Source organism: Notolepis coatsorum, assembly GCF_963971535.1.
Source record: "Notolepis coatsorum genome assembly, chromosome: 4".
NCBI lineage: Eukaryota > Metazoa > Chordata > Actinopteri > Aulopiformes > Paralepididae > Notolepis > Notolepis coatsorum.
This window is the reverse complement of record NC_140168.1, coordinates 108,955,095-108,974,411: the sequence shown is the minus strand read 5'-3', so window position 1 is coordinate 108,974,411 and position 19,317 is coordinate 108,955,095. Positions and strand designations below refer to the sequence as shown.

General features: G+C 47.1%; 1 protein-coding gene across 1 annotated transcript in view; it reads right to left on the bottom strand.

Annotated features, from left to right (window-relative positions):
• Positions 1–19,317, bottom strand: part of focad (focadhesin) — a gene marked incomplete at its 5' end in the record, with an annotated part of 227,009 nt that overhangs the window by 57,260 nt on the left and 150,432 nt on the right. The window contains one exon of the mRNA XM_084312069.1: positions 17,601–17,678. Coding sequence (XP_084168195.1) covers positions 17,601–17,678 — 78 coding nt within the window. The remainder of the gene's footprint in view (positions 1–17,600; positions 17,679–19,317) is intronic.

Sequence of the window (19,317 nt, the reverse complement as noted above, 5' to 3'; positions counted from 1 at the left end):
ATATATCGAGTATACTCGATGTATCGCGGATTGTTCTACATGAAATGTAGTACTGTACTATATCGCGAACATCGAGTATATGTTGTCGCGTCAGTTTATATGGCGGCGCGGCCGAGAGGACACTCGCAGTGCTTTCCTCAAGAAGCGCTGCAGCGTGCAGACTCCTGCTTTCCTCTCTCTCACACACCCGCGGCCCGCCCATCTACGTCACACACACACACAGAGAGGCGGTGCCAAGTCAGTGCACATGTTGTTTGGAGGAGACGGGAAAGAGGATACGATAGCGTGAAAGAAGAGTTTAGCGAGTTATTTATTTTATTTATTCTGAAACGGCCCGCCACCAGTTCCCCATCGGAACGATTATTTAGTACCTGTGGGAACATAGTTACATGCCACCGGGCAGCCCTCAAGCCAGATGCCGTTGATACTGATAGTCTCTAGGAGCGGATTAGCTACGGAGCTAACAGTGTACCATCCATCTGCGACGCAACGGTGGCAGCAACACTTGAAACGGAGTAATGTTAACGCTATGTCGAGTTCATACTACACTACACGTATGAACGCAACATACCGTTAACGTTACTCCGTTTCCATGAAGTCTTTAATTAGCAGCAATCTGTTGTTGAAAATTTAACGTTAAACCGGAAATGGAAATGCGAGGACAGGAAGCCGTCGTCAAATGGTTGTAGTCATATTTTAGTCTTATTAACTAAAAGATTAACAAAATAAAAAGCAGCAGCACTATTGCATAACTGAGTCATGTTTGCTATGTATTTCTTTCTTTAGGCAAGTAGGACATTTGTTTCACAGTTTTAGCATGATGTTTTATAGATGGCTAGGTTAAACACAGGTTTTTGTTTTTAAGAGGGGGGGTTTGATTTGATTGAAGTTTATTTCAAATATGCAACACAACAAACAAACATCAAGTACATCAACACCTCTTGTGTGTGTGTCTTTATGCAGATCTTTATGCAGTTTTAAAGCACCTTGGCTTTGTTATGAATGCACTTGTTGTAGTTATCCTACAGAGAAAAGAAAATGCACTTGACTTTAATGTACATTTTGTTGTATGCAAAGAGAAAATGTTTAAATTGTACAATCTTTCAGCAGTCAGTCTGGAATTAATGTATGCATTCAAAAGTGCTGAATACATGTTTTATGGGCCCATAATAGTGATTATTAATATTATTTAAGTTAAGTTTTGCCATAATCATGTCTTTTGCCATAATCAGGTAGCCAAAAAAAAGAAAAGAATAACATTATATTGTGGTGGACACTAGATGGAGGTGTCTCACTTCAGAATGGACACTGATTGAGTGACAGGAGGGAGTTGACTTAAGGGTGTGGCTGTACCTTGGTTCTGTTGGATTTGTTTGGAAGTAAAGTTCAGAGACTCGATACTCCGTCTGCTCGTCTCATTGATGCACTTCCACAGTGGTGACCCTAAACGTGTGAAATATGAGCAATAACGAGAATCCACCGGCTGTGGTTCCCGCAGTGTATGCAGCTACAGTCAAGTTGCCAGAGTTTTGGCAGCATGACCCGGCCCCGTGGTTTCAGCACATCGAGGCACAATTTCACCTCCGCGGAATAACGTCGGATGAGACGAAATATTATCATGTTGTCGCGGCATTGGATTCATCCACTACACGCCGGCTGATGGGATGCCTGAGAGAGCCGCCAGCAGCCGGCAAATACGACGCGCTCAGAGAACAGCTGTTGCGCATTTTCCAGCTGTCAGATGCAGAGCGCGCAGAGCGCCTATTGTCCCTCAACGGATTGGGGGACAGTAAACCAACAGAACTGATGGAGAACATGCTAGCACTGCTTGGTTCAGGTGACGCTACATTTATTTTTGTGCAGCTGTTCCTGCGTCAACTCCCGACTCCGGTGCGCACGGCTCTGGCCAGCTCGCCTCTCGTGCGCACCAAGGATTACCGGGGGTTGGCAGAGGAGGCGGACAGAATACTACTGGCCTCCCGTCAGTACTGTGTGGCTGCTGTGTCTGATCGGGTGGCTGATCGGGTGGGGGATCAGACACAGAGGGATGATAGAGGGCTTTGTTATTATCATCGCCGTTTTGGCAACAAAGCGAAGAGCTGTGTTCCACCATGCACCTTTGGTAACCAGGGAAACGCGAGAGCCGGCGCTCGTTAGCGGCTATGAGCGCTGGCGTCAATATCAACGAGCTGTTGTTTATTGAGGACACGTTGTCTGGAAGGCGTCTGTTGGTGGATTCTGGCGACCAGAGGAGCATCCTGCCTGCGTCGGCCACGGACGCCTTGGGAAACGGACATGGACCACCCCTGGACACGGCTAATGGGACTTCCATCCGTACGTTTGGTACCAGGTACGTGACTATGTGTTTACATGGACAGCAGTTTAGCTGGGAATTTATTATTGCTTCAGTGTCGGTGCCTATACTGGGCGCAGATTTTTTGTGTGCTCACAGACTGTTAGTGGACGTTGCGAACCATAGGCTGATTGGCTCTGTGTCCTTTGACACATACCCCTGCACACTGGGGGGGCCGGGGCCGCCTGCCCTGGCCAATATGCTCGCCACAGGCGATATGTACCAGCGCCTCCTCGCTGAGTTTCCTGCTCTGACTGTCCCCACTTTCTCTGCCTCTGTCGCCAAGCATGGGGTGGAACATTACATCCCAACGGTGGGCCCGCCAGTTTATGCACGGGCGCGCCACCTGGATGCTGCTAAACTGGCAATAGCCAGGGAGGAGTTTGCCACAATGGAACGGCTCGGCATTGTGCGCCAGTCCAACAGTCCTTGGGCCTCCCCACTACACCTGGTCCCCAAGGCGGACGGGAAGTGGCGTCCGTGTGGTGATTTCCGTCGCCTAAATAACATCACCACTCATGACCGGTACCCAGTGCCACATATCCAGGATTTCTCTGCCCACCTGGCGGGCGCCACCATTTTTTCTAAAATAGATTTGGTGCGTGGCTACCACCAGGTACCGGTCCATCCGCTCGACGTGCCCAAGACTGCCATTATCACCCCGTTTGGACTGTTTGAATTCCTGCGCATGCCATTCGGCCTTAAAGGGGCAGCGCAAACATTCCAGCGGCTGATGGACTCTGTGCTGCGAGGCCTATAATTTTTGTTTATTTATCTGGACGACATCCTGGTAGCCAGTGCATCGGTGGAGGAGCATCGGGGACATCTCCGTCAACTGTTCGAGCGGCTCAACGAGCATGGGCTGATCGTGGACCCGGCCAAATGTCAGTTTGGCCTGCCGGCCATGGATTTCCTGGGCCACCATGTCTCTTCCCAGGGGGCTGTTCCTCTACCCGCCAAGGTGGAGGCAATTGCTGCTTTCCCCCGCCCCCTCACCATCAAACCTCTCCAGGAGTTCCTGGGGATGGTTAATTTTTACAATAGGTTTATAGCCCATGCGGCTCACCTGATGAGACCTCTGTACGAGGCGTTGAAGGGGAAGAGAGCCAACGATGACGTGGGCTGGTCCCCGGAGCGGGTCCAGGCATTTGAGGGCTCTAAGGCTGCCCTTGCCAACGCTGCCATGCTGGCACACCCATCTCCTGCTGCTCCTATAGCCCTCACCACCGATGCCTCAGATTATGCAGTAGGTGCGGTGTGCGAGCAGTGGGTGGCTGGCGCCTGGCAGCCTCTGGCCTTCTTCAGTAGGAAGCTGCGCGACAACGAGAGGAAGTATAGTACATTCGACAGGGAGCTCCTGGCCCTCTTCCTCGCCATACGTCACTTCAGGTTCTTGCTGGAGAGCCGCAAGTTCACAGTTTTTGTCGACCACAAGCCCCTAACGTTTGCCATGGCCAAGACCACGGAGCCATGGTCGGGGCGGCAGCAGCGCCAACTTTCCGCCATATCGGAGTTCACTACCGACATCCAGCATGTAGCCGGTAAAGACAACCAGGTGGCGGACTGCCTCTCCCGGGCGCGTGTCAGTCCTGTGCACCTGGGCATCGACTATGTTGCCATGGCTGCTGACCAGCTCACCGACTCAGACCTTCAGGCGTTCAGGACGGCTGTGACAGGACTTCGACTTGAGGATGTGGTGTTTCACGACAGCGGCGCCACGCTCCTCTGTGACGTCTCCACTGGCCAGCCCCGCCCCATGGTTCCAACTGACGCCACCGGGTATTTGACACCATTCATGCCCTTTCACACCCTGGGGTAAAGGCGTCGGTCAAGCTGGTAGCGGCCAAGTTCGTCTGGCCGGGCCTTAGGAAGGACGTCAAAGTATGGGCGGCCTCTTGTGTGGCGTGCCAGCGTGCCAAGGTACATCGTCACACTAAGGCCCCCCTGGAGCCGTTTCTCATTCCAGAGAGGCGGTTTGACCATGTCCACGTGGACCTGGTGGGCCCACTTCCCCCGTCTCAGGGTTTCACACACCTCCTCACTATGGTGGCCGGAGGTTGTTCCCCTGTCATCAACAACGGCTGCGGAGGTGGCTCGGGCGTTTATCTTCGGCTGGGTCACTCGGTTTGGCACGCCATTGGACCTGACTTCGAACAGGGGATCCCAGTTCACTTCTGAGCTGTGGAGCACCGTGGCTGAGAGACTTGGGGTGAAACTCCATCGTACCACAGCATACAACCCAAAGGCCAACGGCATGTGTGAGCGTTTTCACAGATCCATGAAGGCCGCTCTCCGGGCCACGCTCACAGGGGCAACTGGGTCGACCGTCTTCCGTGAGTCATGTTGGGCCTGCGTACTGCCCCTAAAGAAGACCTGCAGGCCTCTTCAGCCAAATTGGTTTTTGGTCAACCGCTGAGGGTCCCAGGGGAGTTCCTTCCTGGTTCCTCTGCCCCTTGGTCCACTACAGCTCACCGATCTGCCTTCCAGGACGCAGCGAGGGTGTTTGCCCCAGTTCCCACACATCACTGCCTTCCCCAGTCCTACATTCCTAAGGACCTGATGACTGCGAGGTATGTGTTCATTAGGGATGCACCGATATGAAAATTGGCCGCCGATACCGATACCGATTGTTCAACTAACACTATCGGCCGATACCGATATTTGTATATTTGTATATAAGTATTTGTAAAAAAAAATATTTTTCTTTTATTTTTTTTTATTTTTTTTTAATGAAACTACTGTATATTTGTATGTGTATGTTTGTATTTGTAGGCCTCTTTACTTACTTAAAAAAAGGAAACATCAAGAAATATGTTTATGGTATCACTATCTCTCTCCCAGTATCGTCTTGCGGCCTGCAGAGGGATACTATTTTCTCAACCAGAGCTTTCAACCAATGCAATGGAACCATTCTTGCGGCCTGCAGCAGGATACTATTCTCTCAACCAGAGCTTTCAACCAATGCAATGGAACCATTTTGATTGACAGTCGATTCGGCCAATTACGCCACACCGGTGACCGCTAGCACCCACCTCCTGCTGTCCTTACCACCAATCGGCAAGCGTTTATAAATTTTTCTACTTCCGGGCATGTTCTGTTTGCGAGAGCAGAACACACTTAACGTAGCTACCGGCGCTCCACGCATGACCAAATGAGACATAATGATTTTACTGCAACAAATGTTATAATAAAACAAAGCCTTTCTATACATTTGTCTGGTTGAAAACTTTATTAACAGATTGCAGAATGTGTAGTTGGGTACGGAATGAGCAACGGAATGGAACCGAGCTATGAACGTACTAACGGAGTAATGCCTTGTTTACTGCTATCTTCGGGTAAATAATATGCTTGTTATTGAACGTGTAACACTTCATTTTAACAGCAGATACTTTCTTAAATGCCATCTTCCCGAGAGAGGGTGTTGACGGGGAGTTGTTATTAATAGCATTGAACAGCTAACCGAAAGCTAGCGTTAACTATTGTTAAAGGTTTAGCCATAACGTTACCTTGGCTAAAGTTGCGGCTATTCATAATGCAGCAATAATGACTGCAGACCTGCAAGCAAAGTACAGCAAGTTGACAAAGGAGTATTCCAACGCAAATCACATTTTCACCAGTAACGTTAGTCTTGCATCTAATAGCTAATAACGTAGCTACGTTAGCTGCTCGGCCCGCCGACCGGCGCTCCACGCATGACCAAATGAGACATAATGATTTTACTGCAACAAATGTTATAATAAAACAAAGCCTTTCTATACATTTGTCTGGTTGAAAACTTTATTAACAGATTGCAGAATGTGTAGTTGGGTACGGAATGAGCAACGGAATGGAACCGAGCTAATGAACGGACTCGGAGTAATGCCTTGCTGCTATGGGTAATAATAATATGCTGATGTTATTGTCCGTGTAACACTAACTATATAACGCTAATGCCACAAAACGAATGCCTTGTTAATCATAAATAGTTACTTTGATGCAGTAGATTGTGTGTGTGTGGGGGGGACGGCGGGCGTTGTGCAGGTAGATCGCGCGAGTGCATTTTTTTTTTTTGCCTTTTGACGCTACACAAATTGATGGGTATTTATCGGCGACTGCTATCGGCACATTTGAGCTTATCGGCCGATAGGCCGATAGCAGTCAACAAGGCACTTATCGGCCGATACCGATACCAGACCGATATATCGGTGCACCCCTAGTGTTCATCCGTCATGATGCCCACCGCTCTCCACTGCAGGCTCCCTATGACGGGCCCTTCCGCGTCCTCGAGCCGGGCCCCAAGTACTTTGTGGTGGACATGGGATTGGGGGGGAATAAGGAGCAGATCTCAGTCGATCGTCTTAAGCCTGCTCATGTGGTCCCAAATGGGCCGGTGGAGCTGGCTCAGCCCCGGCGCCGGGGCCGGCCACCCAAGTTTTCCCCTGTCCCATGCCCTCCGGCCGTTGTTACCCCTACCTTTCCACCGACAAAGCCTCGGCGGCGGCGGGGACGGCCCCCTGCCCCTACCCTTACCCCTTCCACGTTCCCTGTGACTGTTAAATACAGTCGTTATGGCCACGTGGTCAGACCTCCTAAAAGAGACTGAAGACACTGGGTGCACTGTTTTTGGGGGTTTGTTGTGTTCAGTTCCGTTTGTTTGGTGTTGCACTGAATGTCAATTCTGAATGTTCGGGGGGGGCCTGTGTGGTGGACACTAGATGGAGGTGTCTCACTTCAGAATGGACACTGATTGAGTGACAGGAGGGAGTTGACTTAAGGGTGTGGCTGTACCTTGGTTCTGTTGGATTTGTTTGGAAGTAAAGTTCAGAGACTCGATACTCCGTCTGCTCGTCTCATTGATGCACTTCCACAATATATTCATATTAATCATTTTCGGCCTTTCGGCATTTGGTTTTTGGCCAACTGTTTCCTATTTTCGGTATCGGTTTCGGCCAAGAATTTCCCATTCGGTGCATCCCTAGTTGATAGGCTTGTGTTTTTGGCACAAAACCTCTAGATACCTGTTGGTACTGACTGGTTGTCACAAACACACAGGACACACCCATGCACAAAATGCAGCAATTTTTTGTTTACCGTTTTTGACCAGACCCGTTTGACATTATGCACAAAAAGTGTACTTTCATTTAAAATGTCTAGTGGCATGGACAAAGAGTGCAATTTCATTTATGTTATTTTAAAATGCCTACTGGTATGGACAAAGAGTACACTTTCATTTATGTTATTTTAAAATGTCTAGTGGCATGGACAAAGAGTGCAATTTCATTTATGTTATTTTCAAATGTAATGGCCATTTTTAAGTGCTTTAGAGGAAATGTAAAAATATTGCGATATATATCGTGTATCGTGATATAGCCTAAATATACCACGATATCATTTAGAGGCCATATCGCCCAGCCCTACTCAGTAGAGTGTTTTTATTGTCATCAGGTGGGCCACATTATAAAGGACTGTTGTATTTTGAGACGCAAGGAGCAGTCTCAGCCAAATGGACGACCTAAAGAGGTTGGTTTAGTTCAGACAGTGTTAGCTCCAATGTCAGTGGTCTCTGAGAAGATGTGTGACATACCAGGGCCCAGTTACGAACCATTTATGTCGAACGGGTTGGTTTCTGTCAGTGGCAGTGAGTTGGACCAGCGTCCAGTACACATACTACGGGATACTGGCGCAGCACAGTCATTTATTGTATCAGACATGTTACCATTTTGTGATGAGTCATCGAATGGCTCTAGTGTGTTGGTGCAGGGCAGTGATTCCCAACCTGGGGGCGCAGGGGGTCCGCCAGACCACAGATGATTTGAGGTCTTAATTTTTTTTCTTTTTTTTTTCTTTCAGACAAATATTTAATTAGCATATTTTTATCATCATGAATAGTCTCTCCACTACAATAAAAAATAAAGATAAATAAATAAACATCTAGACATGATTTTTGAACGTTAACAGTAGGCTACCGGGTAGCCGCTAAAACGCGAATCAGTTGACTATCACTTTCCGTAGCTAGCCTAGCACGCTAGTTAACTTTCTCGGCTCATCTGCAGTCAGCCGCCAGAGGCGAAAATGTGTGACAAACGAAAAGGAGATGACGGCAGCTCATCTGCAAAAAAAGTTTGGACCTACAGCAATCGCGAAAATTACATCACCATGGGCTTCACTGAGGGACCAGACAAATGACCTGAGTGTGTGATTTGTGGAGAAAAGTTGGTAAACTCGAGCCTGAAGCCCAGCAAGCTGAAGAGACATCAGGCGTCTAAGCACCCAGAAACCGTTGGGAAGGATCCAGACTTTTTTCAGAGGAAAGAACAGTCTCTCAAGGCGAACAAGCCCGTTGATGTTAGAGTAGCGTGGAGCAGGGGTGGCAGTTATTTACAGAAGGCAACCGAAGCCTCCTTTGAGTGTTCGCTTTTAATTGCAAAAGCAAAGAAACCGCACAATATTGGCGAGCAGCTCATCAAACCAGCCTGCATCAAAATGGTTTAGAAACTGTGCGGCCCACAGGTGGCGGATAAACTAAAATCAGTACCACTCTTGAACAATGTAGTGAAAGACCGAATTGATAAGATGTCAAGTGATTGCGAGCAGCAGCTGTCAGAAAAGCTTAGAAAGGGTCCATTTGCCATACAACTTGATGAAACTACAACTGTCGCAGACGAGGCTGTGCTCATCGTTTATGTGCAATATATCGAAAATGAGGATCTGAAGCAGGACATTCTCATGTCAGTCAACCTTACTACCACCACTCGAGGTGAGGATATTTTTACTGCAGTGGATTCTTACTTCATTCAACATAAATGCAAACCGTTCACCATTAGGGCCTGATTTGAGAGGATGAATACAGGATTTGAATATTGGCCAACATTTTGAAATACATATGGTGCAAGATGAGATTTGTTGATTGAAGGCACAAGTCAAAGAAGCATAGTGGGTCTAATTATGATGCATATGCCTGTGTATAAGCAGTTTGTTATTAAAATGACAAAAAAAGTATTAAAATGACAAAAAAAGGATTAAAATGACAAAAAAAGTATTTTATGGTATTTTATTAGGAGGGGGGTCCAGGAATTTCATCAGAGATGTTTGGGGGTCCCTGGGGGAAAAAAGGTTGGGTTGGGTGCAGGGGATCGGGATGGGCTTTGTGTCGGTGCCCCTCCATCAGATACATTTAACCTGCGGGTTGGCAAAGGGAGTATTTGAGGTGGGCGTGCGCCCATCATTACCAGTGAGAGGTGTCACCTTTTTATTGGGTAATGACATCGCTGGTGGCAGAGTTATGCCATGTTTTGAGGTTGTGGAACACCCTGCTATTTTGCAACCTAGTGTGTTGGCTCCAATGCTCCCTGAAGTAGTACCAGTTTGTGAAGTCACCCGTGCTCAGCCTACAGTTGTGACGAGTGACCAAATGACGCTTCAGCAGGGTACACTTGCCTCTGAGGCAACACAGTTACTCATGACTCGTGGTAAGCTGGTAGTTGCCCAGAATAAAGACGCTGGTTTGGCCACATGTTGTGTTACTGCTCTTGCTCCGGGGATGGATGGAAGCAAGGAAGTAGTAAGTTTAGTTGAAAGTAATGTTTGGTCAATAAGCAGCCCTTTGAGGCTGTTAAGGAAGCAGCTGATGGGGGAGACTCTGCACAACAAACCTCAGGAGAGGTGTGTTGTCTTGTGTGTGCAGGCTTAAAAAGTGGCTGCATGAGGCTAGTAGTGTCTCTATGGGGAGTCTCTCTGCTGCTCAGGATATTGGAACACTGCAGTTTGTACGGTTACATGGACCATCCCTCTGTTTTTTGTGTGAGGTGCCTTCTCAGACAGACCAGTCTTAAAACAGGACATTGATGTTACAAGTAAAAAAAAAATGTCTTTCTTTTTTTAATATAATTTTCTTTTTGCACTACCTATCTTTGTGAAAGTGGCTTCTCAGCTCTGGTCCAGCTAAAGACAAAGCAGAGGAACAGATTGGACATTGAGCATGACCTCAGAGTTGCTTTGTCTACCATCACCCCAGACTTTGAGACTCTTGTCAGGACCAAACTATTATTATTATTATTATTATTATTATTATTATTTTATTTCATTGGGTTTTTAGCCCTAGTTGCACTTTTGTTGCAACCCCAGTTATCCCATTAGTTCCCCCAAACTTAGGTCTGTTATGTTAACACATTGACCGCCGGGCATTGTGCCCATCTTATACCACTCTCTGCCACCGTTAAAAGCCTATGGAGATGTTTACCTTCTTTGCAGGGCTATAACTTTTTAAATTGTATTGCTATATTGACATTACTATGGCCCATTCAACATCGATTATCTATCGTTCAGGATGTGGGAACATTATACTTTTTCATTCATACATTGTTGTGTTAATACCTTCTAGAATATAAGTATGTTTTTAAGCTTTTCTGCTGTAATTCCAAAAACAGTAGTTATAGGCCCTGACGCATATGATAGATTATCGATTGGTGTTTCTTTCCCATACATGCTATATTAAAAATTCAAATGTATATGATCGGTATACATTATGCTTCATCATGCGTGGAGGAAAGGGGGGGGGGGGGGGGGGGTTATAATTCCTTGATCATCAGTAACGGCTTTATGTAGTATGGGTGGATATATTGATCAGACTGTTTGCAAACAAGGAAATGCACAATCGGGTTGAAAATAACGTTACTGTTCTCTTACCGTGGGCCGATGAGACTGGCGGAGAAAGATCCCAATTATTCGACGCCGATCGCCTAGATCCATTTCCGGTTTGTATGGCGCAATAAACGCCGAAATCATATCGATTATTGCGTTATGGCAGCGATCCAAATGTACTATAGTGTTCGTCAGGAGTCCCGTAGCGAGATGTGACTGCCGGAGGAATTTCCTCGGCGCACCGATGACAACATCCGGTTTTGGCGAGAGTGTAACTCGCCCGACCATCCACCAGGCGGCGGTATTGAGCCGTTGCAGTCCCATTTAGGGTCCCGCTGCAGCACCGGGGGTGGGTGGATGAATTACGAATGCCATGGCGAAAACATTTTATATTGATCTCAAAAACGCTGTACAGCGATGTTGGCGGTCAACACATGGCGGGCAATAATGCTGGAAAGCGTTTTTTGGCGACCAATGTGTTAAGCTAAGAAGTCTGCTAAGAAGCATAATTATTTATTATTATTATTTAATTTCATTGGGTTTTTAGCCCTAGTTGCACTTTTGTTGCAACCCCAGTTATCCCATTAGTTCCCCCAAACTTAGGTACCGGTATGTTATGTTAAGCTAAGAAATCTGCTAAGAAGCATATTATTTATTATTATTTTATTTCATTGGGTTTTTAGCCCTAGTTGCACTTTTGTTGCACTTTTTGTGTTTATTTCATGTTTTTAACAGTGCATGAAAGATTGCGTATTACAGCAATTTTTTTTTTAAATAAATCATAGTGGTTAAAAAATTCGGGTCGCGACTTTTTAGTGCGCGAGTGCCAGCGCTCTATTCAATGAGAGGGCGAGCACATTTGCGAACGCATTAACTATATCTTAAATTATGGCTATGTGTCTAATACGCCTGTCGCTTATCAATGACTTGCTTGCAGTCAACATTGTCGAAACGGATTGTTTTTTCATCCTACATTTCCATTTTATACCATTTTGAAAAACGCTCGTTTTTGGAAATTTTCAGAAAAAAATTAGATTCCACGGGAATCGCCCTTTACTGGAATACACAAAAACGTTGTCATTTTTCGGCCTATTTATGAATCGTTTTCAAATAAACGCTAGATTATCGATAGTATGTGTACTTATGCAGTAGTAGTAGATCTAGGTTAACTGTGTCCTGGAGTGGTAGTTGTAGAGTAGAGTAGTAGTAGTTGTAGTTGTAGTTGTAGATCTAGGTTAACTGTGTCCTGGTAGATCTAGGTTAACTGTGTCCTGGAGTAGTAGTTGTAGAGTAGTAGTAGATCTAGGTTAACTGTGTCCTGGAGTAGTAGTTGTAGAGTAGTAGTAGCTGTAGTAGTAGTAGATCTAGGTTAACTGTGTCCTGGAGTGGTAGTTGTAGAGTAGCGTTGTAGTTGTAGATCTAGGTTAACTGTGTCCTGGAGTAGATCTAGGTTAACTGTGTCCTGGAGTGGTAGTTGTAGAGTAGTAGTAGCTGAAGTACAACCACACACACACACACACAACACAATAAACACACATACACACTAAACAACGATGCATACAGGATTATTTATGACTATTTTTAAACTGAATCATTTTCCAAATGTGAAACACTGATTATTTGTTCATGAACTACAGGAGTATTACTGAATAGAGAGCCTATTAGGATGCTAGATCCTAATGTGAAACACTGTGATTTGCCATATCTTGCTATGCTCGCTCATGCCTGTATTTTTTATGTCCGTTCTATTTTATAATTTTTTGACTATTTTTAAACTGAATCATTTTAAACTATTTTTACTATTTGTGTTACTGAAAACTGTAAGCGGAGAGCCTATTGGGATGCTAGATCCTAATGTGAAACACTGTGATTCTACCCGTCTATCTTTTTATGCTCGCTTATGCCTGTATTTTTTACTGTTGTGAAGCACTTTGAACTGCAACCTCTGTATGAAAAGTGCTATACAAATAAAGTTATTATTATTATTATGCACGTTAGAGAAGCGGGCTGAAAAATCTATTATCTATTTCCTGATCAACACACACACACACACATACAGGGCCCATGTTGATATATCTGTGAAAAAAGCTCTGATTACCCCAAGACTGGTAAAATAGATTCCTTACCTCAGATCAGATGTTCTCCAAAAAGATTATTCCAATTCCTGATCGCCATTCCAAATATCGATCGCGTTTATTGATCCAACGCTGGGTGCTCGAAACACATATTCCACGCTGCTCTGAGGGACCACAAAGACTGCAATCGGCTTGGATTACATGCCTGAGAAGTAAAATGTGGATTCCGGATTTTCTTTTCCCCATGCAATTCCATTGACTCCATTCCAATGGGTGCATTATCATCCGGGAGACGATAGGGGGCGGTATTTTCCCTGTTCGAGCTCAGAGAGAGTCCCAGTGGTAACGTGAGGCTAGATTGATGAAAAATGAATGGAAATCGCTAATAAAAAAAAAAGATTAATAACGAGATTTCTCGTCCTTGGCACTGAACTGTTGGCATGAAATAACGAGAATTCTCGTTGTTGGCACTCAACGTGTTAATGACTAAAGAAAATGTTGGGTCCAGAGGCTAGACCAGTTGAGAACCACTGTCCTAGACCATGTGCAGTGTTAGTTAGCTCTCTGGTTCATTGTTGTGGTAAAGTAGAGCTCTTGGTGTCTTTGGTGGTAACTCCCTTTGTGTCTTCTGGTAATAGAGCTGAGGCTCTTAGGGTACGTTTTGGTAGAGCTGGTGAAGGCTCTGGTACTTGCGTTGTTAGTTTAGGAAATATCTTTAGTGTTTTGTAGAGCTGTGGCTTTTTGGAGTCTTTTGTGTGAGAGCTGGTGGCAGAGCTTTGGGTCTTTGCGCTCTTTGTTGTTTAGTGAACCAGTATCTTTTGTGTTCCTTATTGTTGCACATTTCTGTTAACCCTAACCTTTGTATATTTGTTTGTTCCCTTGTCACCCAGCCTATGGTGATTATCTTTCCTGTATATTAATCTTTTGTTTCGCACACAGGGACATTGAGGACAGGAAGATACCCTGGGTCTACATTTTGCATCACGTAGGTGACCTGATGTTAAAGACACCCGCTTTAGAGTGAGCACCACCAGCTGTACTTTTGGGCGTTCAGCGCCTGTAAAGGGGAGGGTGGGTTTTCATTTCCTTTTGTATTTTATTTGGTGCCACTAGGAAGTCCTCCTTGCTCTCTGTGTTGCTGAGTTTTGATTTGTGAAATAAATACTATTATTTTGCTAATTGTTTCTGTGGTTTTGTGTCACTGCACCCTCACCTACCATGTCTGTGGCCGTGTGTTGCGTCCCCTTACTGGGGTGCGTAACAGACAAGTACAACTATTATCAGCTGAGTAACAATGTTCATCGAAGTGTTGAGACTTGAGTGCTAGTGTTGAGTGTATGTTAGTATATTAGGAAGAGTGCATGATGGTAAGAAGAAGTGTGTCTTCAGTCGACGGGCGAAGGATTGGTCGGGTTTCAGCTGTCTTAATTGTGGGACACAATTGTGGGATAATAACCAGATCATTATACCCTCGGCTGTTGACGGGACACAAAGCCTCTTTGGCTCCATCTTGTGGGAGTATTATAAACAAATTAAGACTCAAAGACACCTCAGCCTCTTTTGGAGGGATCTCACTTTGAGCCTGTCGCAGGTTTCTTTCACTTAAGGTTATGTGGACGTATTTCTTCCTCCATATTTGTGGAGGGTTAAAGGTCAGCGGGTGTTGTTCCATTGTAGTGTGGGTCTGTGAAGCCAGCTGAGACATGTATTTGTGATACTGGGACATGGTTGAGGAATAAAGACAATTAATTGCTTTTATTTAACTCAGTGGAGTAACAAAATATAATTCTAGTGATGTTGAGAGTAACACAACAAAATCTTAATACTAGTTTAATTAATTCAGTGTTGCTGTAGCGACATGTTTAATGTTATTATATTGTTTAATATTATATTATATTATAAAAACATGTTCAATGTTATTACATCACCACTCAAGGACAGCAGTGGTAGAAGAGACAGGAGGGAAAACGATTTTAATAGAGGATTCATTAGACTCTGGGTATTTAAATCCAGACTCAAAACCTACCTGTTCTCCCAAGCATTCAACCTTCCTTACCCATAACCACCCTCCTCCAACCTACCACCTCCCCTCCCCTCCCCTCCCCATACCCACCCTCCTCCAACCTACCACCTCCCTTTCCCCTCCCCTCCCCATACCCACCCTCCTCCAACCTACCACCTCCCCTCCCCTTCCCTCCCCATACCCACCCTCCTCCAACCTACCACCTCCCCTCCCCTCCCCTCCCCATAACCACCCTCCTCCAACCTACCACCTCCCCTCCCCTCCCCTCCCCATAACCACCCTCCTCCAACCTACCACCTCCCTTTCCCCTCCCCTCCCCATAACCACCCTCCTCCAACCTACCACCTCCCCTCCCCTTCCTTACCCATAACCACCCTCCTCCAACCTACCACCTCCCCTCCCCTCCCCATAACCACCCTCCTCCAACCTACCACCTCCCCTCCCCTTCCCTCCCCATAACCACCCTCCTCCAACCTACCACCTCCCCTCCCCTCCCCTCCCCATAACCACCCTCCTCCAACCTACCACCTCCCCTCCCCTCCCCTTAACCACCCTCCTCCAACCTACCACCTCCCTTTCCCCTCCCCTCCCCATAACCACCCTCCTCCAACCTACCACCTCCCCTCCCCTTCCCTCCCCATACCCACCCTCCTCCAACCTACCACCTCCCCTCCCCTCCCCATAACCACCCTCCTCCAACCTACCACCTCCCCTTCCCCTCCCCTCCCCATAACCACCCTCCTCCAACCTACCACCTCCCCTCCCCTCCCCATAACCACCCTCCTCCAACCTACCACCTCCCCTTCCCCTCCCCTCCCCATAACCACCCTCCTCCAACCTACCACCTCCCCTCCCCTCCCCTCCCCATAACCACCCTCCTCCAACCTACCACCTCCCCTCCCCTCCCCATAACCACCCTCCTCCAACCTACCACCTCCCCTTCCCCTCCCCATAACCACCCTCCTCCAACCTACCACCTCCCCTCCCCTCCCCTCCCCATAACCACCCTCCTCCAACCTACCACCTCCCCTCCCCTCCCCATAACCACCCTCCTCCAACCTACCACCTCCCCTCCCCTTCCCTCCCCATAACCACCCTCCTCCAACCTACCACCTCCCCTCCCCTCCCCCACCCTCCTCCAACCTACCACCTCCCCTCCCCTCCCCTCCCCATAACCACCCTCCTCCAACCTACCACCTCCCCTCCCCTCCCCTCCCCTCCCCATAACCACCCTCCTCCAACCTACCACCTCCCCTCCCCTTCCCTCCCCATAACCACCCTCCTCCAACCTACCACCTCCCCTCCCCTTCCCTCCCCATAACCACCCTCCTCCAACCTACCACCTCCCCTCCCCTCCCCATAACCACCCTCCTCCAACCTACCACCTCCCCTCCCCTCCCCTCCCCATAACCACCCTCCTCCAACCTACCACCTCCCTTTCCCCTCCCCTCCCCATAACCACCCTCCTCCAACCTACCACCTCCCCTCCCCTCCCCTCCCCATACCCACCCTCCTCCAACCTACCACCTCCCCTCCCCTTCCCATAACCACCCTCCTCCAACCTACCACCTCCCCTCCCCTCCCCATAACCACCCTCCTCCAACCTACCACCTCCCCTCCCCTTCCCTCCCCATAACAACCCTCCTCCAACCTACCACCTCCCCTCCCCATAACCACCCTCCTCCAACCTACCACCTCCCCTCCCCTTCCCTCCCCATACCCACCCTCCTCCAACCTACCACCTCCCCTCCCCTTCCCTCCCCATACCCACCCTCCTCCAACCTACCACCTCCCCTCCCCTTCCCTCCCCATAACCACCCTCCTCCAACCTACCACCTCCCCTCCCCTTCCCTCCCCCACCCTCCTCCAACCTACCACCTCCCCTCCCCTTCCCTCCCCATAACCACCCTCCTCCAACCTACCACCTCCCCTCCCCTCCCCATACCCACCCTCCTCCAACCTACCACCTCCCCTCCCCTCCCCATAACTACCCTCCTCCAACCTACCACCTCCCCTCCCCTCCCCATAACCACCCTCCTCCAACCTACCACCTCCCCTCCCCTCCCCTCCCCATACCCACCCTCCTCCAACCTACCACCTCCCTTTCCCCTCCCCATACCCACCCTCCTCCAACCTACCACCTCCCCTCCCCTTCCCTCCCCATAACCACCCTCCTCCAACCTACCACCTCCCCTCCCCTCCCCATAACCACCCTCCTCCAACCTACCACCTCCCCTCCCCTCCCCTCCCCCACCCTCCTCCAACCTACCACCTCCCTTTCCCCTCCCCATACCCACCCTCCTCCAACCTACCACCTCCCCTCCCCTTCCCTCCCCATAACCACCCTCCTCCAACCTACCCCCTCCCCTCCCCTCCCCTCCCCCACCCTCCTCCAACCTACCACCTCCCCTCCCCTTCCCGCCCCAATATTATTTTACTAACTTGGAACCAGCTCCAAAACAGAACTGGCTAACAGAACCCTGATGCATCATCTCTAAAAGATACATATATATATTCTTGGACATCTTACCTGAATGAGGTAACTTTCAGACCCGACCAGAGCCACCAAGCCGTTCACTGCAGCCAGACGCTGCATCGTGGGACAGCCCTGAAACACAGAACCAAGAGAACTGAAACACAGAACCAAGATAACTGAAACAGAGAACCAAGATAACTGAAACACAGAACCAAGAGAACTGAAACACAGAACCAAGAGAACTGAAACACAGAACCAAGAGAACTGAGACACAGAACCAAGATAACTGAAACAGAGAACCAAGAGAACTGAAACACAGAACCAAGAGAACTGGTCCACAGAACCAAGAGAACTGGAACACAGAACCAAGATAACTGAAACAGAGAACCAAGAGAACTGGAACACAGAACCAAGATAACTGAAACAGAGAACCAAGAGAACTGGTCCACAGAACCAAGAGAACTGAAACAGAGAACCAAGAGAACTGGAACACAGAACCAAGAGAACTGGAACACAGAACAGTTCAAATGTCAACAGCAAAGCACATAATGAAAGAGTATTTTAAAGTTTAAAAAAAAAAAAGTTTGTAGAAACATTTTATTTAACAAAAATCTAAACTAAAACTAAACTGAAACTATTGTGTACTTACTAAACTAACCAAAAACAAAATATATATAAAAAGAAAATGTCTGTCAACTGGGTCAAATTTGTGAACACGGGCAGCGTGAGGAGGCGTTGGTGCATAATGTTTGAGACTGGGATGTCTACATGACTGAATCAATTGTGTTTCATATGTGGAGTGAAACTGTGGAACAGTCTGAATGTGGTGCTAAAGCAATGTTCAAACATGAGACAATTCAAACTGAATTATAAAGAAATAATTTTCACGAGGTACAGGGATGAGGAAGGGATTTGACATTCACGGGGGTTTACATTTTTTTTTATTTCTTTCATGTTTTACATATATCATTTTTTTGTTTTGCATATATATATATATTTGTTTTGTAAGGTTTTAAATTAGTACATTCATTTGAGTAGTGGAAAAGGGGTAGAATTAAATAAGTGTATACTTCTTCCTATTCCTTTTCGAACATGTAAATTGAGTTATGTTATGTTTTGTTTTACTATACTTTTCCATTTCATTGCTATAGATCAATGATTTGTTTTAGTTTTATATTGTTTGTATTTACATGTTCGAAATAAAGATTTCAAATCAAATCGCCTTCACAAAGTGATGTGTTTGTGTTACACAATACCTATTCTGAACTTCAATCTTGCCCCTGACAAGCCCCCGTATTACGTACTTTTTTTCAATAAAACTAATACTGAAACTAATAGACTAAAATTAAACATAAAAAAATAAATAAAAAAAATACAGGGGCGCCCCAGTGGCGAACCACTCAGCCGCGACACTGGGGACCCGGGTTCGATTCCCGAACCCGTCGTTATTTCCCGAATGTCTTCCCCCCACTCTGTCTCCCATTCCTCCTCTGTCTCTCCCTACTGGACTGCCCAGTAGAAATAAAGCGATAAAAACGCCATAAATAAATCCTAAAAAAAAAAAGGTTATTAAAACGTGGAAAGGAAACTGATTGAAAACTAAATTAAGAAGCAAAATAAAAATGTCAGGGGGCGCACATAAGTGCGCTCGCACTATAATCACAGCGTCCGGGGTTAGAATCCGGCCCGGGGACCTATGCTGCATGTCCTCCCCAAAATCTTCTCCCAACTTTTCTTTGCCTGTCCTATCCTATAAAGCTGTAAAAATGCT